Source organism: Triplophysa dalaica, chromosome 3, assembly GCF_015846415.1.
Source record: "Triplophysa dalaica isolate WHDGS20190420 chromosome 3, ASM1584641v1, whole genome shotgun sequence".
NCBI lineage: Eukaryota > Metazoa > Chordata > Actinopteri > Cypriniformes > Nemacheilidae > Triplophysa > Triplophysa dalaica.
Window position 1 is genome coordinate 28,305,046 of NC_079544.1, and position 5,642 is coordinate 28,310,687.

Genomic DNA, 5,642 nt, shown 5'->3' on the forward strand with positions numbered 1-5,642 from the left:
AAGCGGTCATTTGGGATATCACACGCTTCACGTGAGATCTGACTGTTGACTTGTTTTTTGAGCATATGTGTTTCCTCAAATCTTCCTCTCTGCTAACGCAGACCTTCATAGGATCAAGACATGTAAACGTTGTTTGTGTTTGATGAGGCACCCGTGATTCGCTTCATGTCGCGTGTGTCTATAGGTGGCAGTATTGCGCTCAGAGGTCGAATTAGCGGACGGACGAGGAAGACGACACACCAGCTTCCGGTTTGATCGTCATGGCAGCTCACGCGAGTGAACTCGAGATAGCCAAGAAGAATTTAACCGACGCTATAGGAGATAATGTTAAACAGTGAGTATTTGTCCACATGAAATCATTCACATAATTCTGTGTTTAATGATTCTCATTTCAAACGAGGGACCTTTAACACATGCATAACAACACGTGTCCAATGACAGAGAGTTTCACATTTACATTACTTCAACTTTCACAAACACACAGTTCATGCAGAATCGAGTCGTTTTAACACTGGCTGGGATTTCGTGAGAATAAACAATTGTGCTTTCACAGTAAACCCGGCTAGAGGAGAGATGTCTCGTGTCATGTACAGATTGTTTACCCTCTCGGTGCTGTTTGTTTCTTTTTATATTAGTGACACTATTTATTGTGAAAAGACCTGAGTGTGTGTGATCAATGACGCTGCACTTGAGCTAAAAACAATAGAAGCATCAGAGAAATCTTACTGGATGAAATGGTAGTAATGGGACTTGTATTGGTTTTAATGGAAACTATAATCGTGTCTCTTAGTTACTGGTAATAGTGTCTGTGTTTTTTTTTTCATTTTGTCACGTCTCTATGTGAAAACCACTCGATTTGTTTATATGTGTCTTGTAGTTACTGGGCCAATTTAAAGCTCTGGTTTAAGCAGAAAATAAGCAAAGAAGAGTTTGACATCGAAGCGCGGCGACTCTTGGCTCAGGACAATGGTAAAAAGCCTTCTTCACTCATTTATTTGATCGGTTGTCTCTATAGATGACTGTGAAATGTTTGTCATCCACAGTTCATGTTCACAATGACTTTCTGCTGGCCATTCTCACACGCTGTCAGATCTTTGTGTCCACAGCAGGTAGAGTTGGTGTTTTCACACAGATTTAAACCCAGTAAGTCACACGTGTCTGCTCCTTCACGTCTTCTGTCTTGCTGTTGTGTGTTGGTACAGAAGGGCCGGGCGCATTACAGTGGTCGGGCGGATCTGCATCCAAAGCAGGCAAACCTAACCGAGGAAAGAAAAAATTCCCCTCTGTTCGGCAGAAGTTTGACGTTAGTTTCTGCGGCCACTGATTCATACATTTGCAGTGTGTGTGTGGAGTTCATCACTTTCAGTACCAAACCATTAAAGACAGAAATGATTTCTCCTCTCCTCAGCATCGGTTTCAACCTCAAAACCCTCTCAGCGCCGCTCAGCAGTTCAGTCCTCGCGAGGCGGCCGCAGACGATGAGACGGAGGTGAGACTGAGCGCTCAGACGCTTTTACTGCCCACTAAATGCCAAATTGAAGCTCGAATGATGGTGAGCGCCTTTGAGATGGGCCTGGACAACGTGACGGAGGACGCCGTCAGCTCCCTGCTCTATGCTTTAGAGGTGAGTGTGAGTTTTATTCAACTCAAAAATAAAATAAGTGTGTTACAATGTGCTCACGTGGGACACAGACTGGAGTCATATTATTGTTTTTATTCATTCGTTTATTATTATCAGGGGCGGTCGGTGACTCCTCTTCTGAGGGCGCAGCTCCCCAAAACATGCATTTAACTCATCACGTGTGTGGCTCGTCATGTTAAGATATGTGTTTGCCGCATCACATGAACCAATGTGTGTCGTGGCAAAAAACATGTCTGCTGCAGATGCGTCGAAAGGGTTTATGATAAAAGAGACAATCCCGTTCGCTAGATACTTACTAATATCACGTGTATTCAGAGTTGAGTGTTAAGCGAGTGTCTTGTGAACACGAGTGTCTCTTTTATCATAAACACCTTCAATGCGTCTGCAGCATGCACGTATTTTCACACGACGCACATAAATTCACGTGATGCACCGAACACATATTTTGCATTCCTGCCGTTTTTTTAACATACGGAGAAAATTCAATCCTAAAAATGATTATAAATATCCACTGGGTCGTATGTTGTTCAAACGTTTGTGTAACTGAAACGGGAAGTTTGTCTGGACCAGCGCTGAAGAGGTCTATTATTATTATTATTATTATTATTATATGTAATAATCATTATAACATGTATGCAGAACACACAATCAACTCAATATAATGTCAAATACCTGAATACTACTAACAGGAGTCAGTGTAACATCCAAAACAGGAGAGCTGAAAAACAATGAACTGCGTTCACTGCTTTACCTTCCCAGAAGTGCATCATTCAGATTTTAGTTTGTTGCATGTTTTCTTTGCGTATTTAAAGATCCATTTGAAAGATATCATCACCGCTGTGGTTTCGCGGAGGAAAGCCTACCGCCTGCGGGACGGACACTTTCAGTATGCCTTCGGAAGTGATGTCACGCCCCGACCGTACCTGAAGAACAGTCTGGCAGCGTACCACAGCGTCACTGAATGGTGAGGTTTGCAGGGCTGATGGGATTGATGAGTTTTGAGCGAGTGGATTCTGATTGGCTGCACCTCTCTGTTCCAGCCCCCCCGCGAGCGCCTCACTTCCCGTCGGCCCCCCTCCTCAAGTGTCACCGGATGATGCAGAGCAGCAGGCCGCTCTTCTGTTGGCCTGTTCCAGTGATGTCATCCCACCCCCTCTTCCACCCATCAGCGTCTTTGATATCCTGGAAGCTCTGCAGGTGTGGGCCTGTGTCTTTGTCATGTGATGAGGCTTTTTGATTTGAAACAGAGCACACTCTTTTCTGTCATGATGGTGACTTATGATAGTTAGTAGTCTAAATGTAACTATAACTTAATATCCGCCTCCACACCAGCAGACGGTACTGATAATGTTTATATTAAGCTTGCGCTTGCGCGAACATTAAATGAATGTTCTGTACATGACCAAATGCTAATGCTTTCGTTTTCATTCCCGAACATCTTTTCTCCAAAGTATGACTGGCCGGATACTCTCTCTGAAGGATGAAGATGCGCTCGTGTCTGGGATGTAAAGCATTTATTTTAGCTTGCTTAGACTTTTTACAGACTGTTACATCAGCTAGAGAGAAAACAGTTCCAGAAGGGATCAATACTGTTCTCTTTATCGAATATGTATCGGATTCTTCTATAGTTATCCTTATAATGTGAACACCCCTTAAAAATCTGAGTTATCTGGTATGTTTTGTGAAAGGATTCTGATGTCTCTCTTCAGGTTCATCGCAGGATAATGCCGTCACACACAATCTATGCACTGAACATGGAGAGGATTCTAGCCAGACTTTGGCATCCCAGCCGTGAGGAGTTGGAACAGGATCACATCCATCGGCAGCATCTTGCCACCAAAGACGGCCTGCTGGTGTACTGACAGATGTATATCGATGACAGCACATCACGTCATATCATGTGTGTCAGACAGGACGGTGAAATCTGCAACACACTCGCTGCAGAAAAACAGCTTTCTGTGTAAATATTTACAGTTGCGTGCTTCTCTTTACTTTACAAAAGGACTCTGCTATGCTAACGTGTGCAAGTGTTAAGAGCCTTCTTTTGTTGAATGTTTTGTAAATATGTGTGTATACATGTAGCTCACTGAAGCTTTGTGCCCATGTACAGATGATATTTTTATAGAAGTATTTGTGCATCACTAAAATGTGATTAAATGCTGCCTTAAGACATTCAACATCGAATAAAAATCTTGTACATTCAACAGCTGAAAACAAGCTTTTAATAAGTCATGACGTAAGCAATACTGTCCGAGTCTCCTCTCAGTTTATGAGCATTATCTCGTTAAGGTTACACTTTTTTTAAACTCAATGTGTGTTCACATAAGGTCAATGTTTTAATAATTCATGAAAAACTAATCACTGTCTTGCCACCTAGGATGTTGTTATGTGTATAAATGAGTTTTTTTTTATCGCGGAGAATGGGAACGTGCAGAAAAAACACACGGCAAATTATCACCAGCAAAACCTTTAAATGAAACCACAATAAAGAGAGGAGAAAGGGCCATTACATGAACATCATCACCTGAATACAGAATCAATGCAAATCGTAACACAGTCCTTATAGATCTCTTTGGATGACGTAATCAACACTGGTCCAATCAACAGAAGAACTTCCTGTATCACTACACAAATCTGCATCATTAAACCGACGAATGACTATAACCAATTAAAGTTTTAGACAAATATCTTTTAAGAGTGCATTATTTTATATGTAAGATTTTGAATAATAATAAATTAATAAAAACTGAAACCGAAAGTGCTTCTGAAGCAGTATTTACATCTTTTGAAGTGAACTATAGCTTTCTTATTAGCAGATCACCTTCCAATACTATTGCAACTCTTATAAAAACACAGAGAAGACCGGTTTGCATTTATGAATGAGAAATTTTCTGAGGAAACGATTAAATAAATTGCAAAAAAGATTTGCTTTTGTCAAAATACTTAAACCTAATATTATTCTTATTTCTCAAGCCTATTGAGAAGCAATGATGTCTTTCCAAAACCTCTGAGTGTTTTGACATGACCAGAAACAAGTGTGCCAATCTTTTAACAGGGTTCAAGCAAAAAGAACGGCTAACATCAGATTCAGCTGTGGACTTTTAAATACACATGAAAGAGTAAAATCTGTGGATCAGTTATTTGTGAAAAGATCACATGTTCCCCATTTAAGGTTATCATAGAAATAATGTCAAAAAGCAATTACAGGTGGGAAAGAAGTTATTTTTATAGTTTCTTGACTCTGAAAACATATCTGACCAGAGCACAGATCAGATAAGAGTATCAGAGAAAAAGGATTCAGCAACGACTATTGGAGAGTGACTTTTTTTTTAAAAGATCGTACACAAACAGCCGGTGGGCCAGTCCATCCCAGACACCGCCGAGCCGAGGGTGCTGTGGAGGAAAACCCAGGGGAAACATGTCTCTTAACGACAAAGTGTGCGCCGGGCCCTGATAGGTGCTGGTATGGCTGGAGTCAGGCCCAATGTTGTTTCCCCTGGGTTCGTCCTGTCAGGGCCGCTTAGAGGTCCTCTTTGTGGGCTGCTGACGGGGGACAGATGCCCTCCTCTGCGAGAGTCTGCGTCTCAGGTGGGCCTCTACAAGGGTCCTGCTACCAGAGGAGTCGTCGCGGGAGGGCGGGGCTGCAGGGAAGCAGGCTGTGCAAGGGAACGTGACGACCTATGGGTGGCCACGTCGCGGCGAGGCAATATCTGCTTTATTGCCTCCGTCTGCTTCTGTCACCAACAGCCCAGCTTGCGAGATGGGTGCATCCAGAAGGCGGACCTTCTGGACGTCACTCATCTGCGCAAGTTTGAGCCACAAATGTCTCTCCTGGGCCACCATGGTGGACATCGACCGACCCAAGGCACGTGCTGTGATCTTGGTCGCCCTGAGCGCCAGATCCGTGGCAGTGCGGAGCTCGCTCATGCGAGTTAGTTCGGGCTTCCCGTCCGCCAGGTCCTTCAGGGCTTTGGCCTGATAGACCTGGAGAATCGTCATA

At 43.1% G+C, this 5,642-nt stretch overlaps 1 protein-coding gene across 1 annotated transcript; it reads left to right on the top strand.

The window, feature by feature from the left end:
- Positions 1 to 236: 236 nt before the first annotated feature.
- tada1 (transcriptional adaptor 1) lies at positions 237 to 3,846 on the top strand. Its single transcript, XM_056743573.1, has 8 exons — positions 237 to 334; positions 878 to 969; positions 1,044 to 1,109; positions 1,203 to 1,303; positions 1,409 to 1,624; positions 2,455 to 2,606; positions 2,683 to 2,839; positions 3,352 to 3,846. The coding sequence occupies exons 1-8, from the start codon at positions 261 to 263 to the stop codon at positions 3,502 to 3,504; spliced, it is 1,011 nt and encodes a 336-aa protein (XP_056599551.1). The 5' UTR covers positions 237 to 260; the 3' UTR covers positions 3,505 to 3,846.
- The last annotated feature ends 1,796 nt before the right edge of the window (positions 3,847 to 5,642 follow it).

Bases quoted from the DNA above. Each gene is read 5' to 3' on its own strand.
- tada1 (XM_056743573.1), top strand. From the start codon at position 261: ATGGCAGCTCACGCGAGTGAACTCGAGATAGCCAAGAAGAATTTAACC. The intron at 335-877 runs GTGAGTATTTGT...TGTGTCTTGTAG, and splicing joins ATAGGAGATAATGTTAAACA to TTACTGGGCCAATTTAAAGC. The intron at 1,304-1,408 runs GTTAGTTTCTGC...TCCTCTCCTCAG, and splicing joins CTGTTCGGCAGAAGTTTGAC to CATCGGTTTCAACCTCAAAA.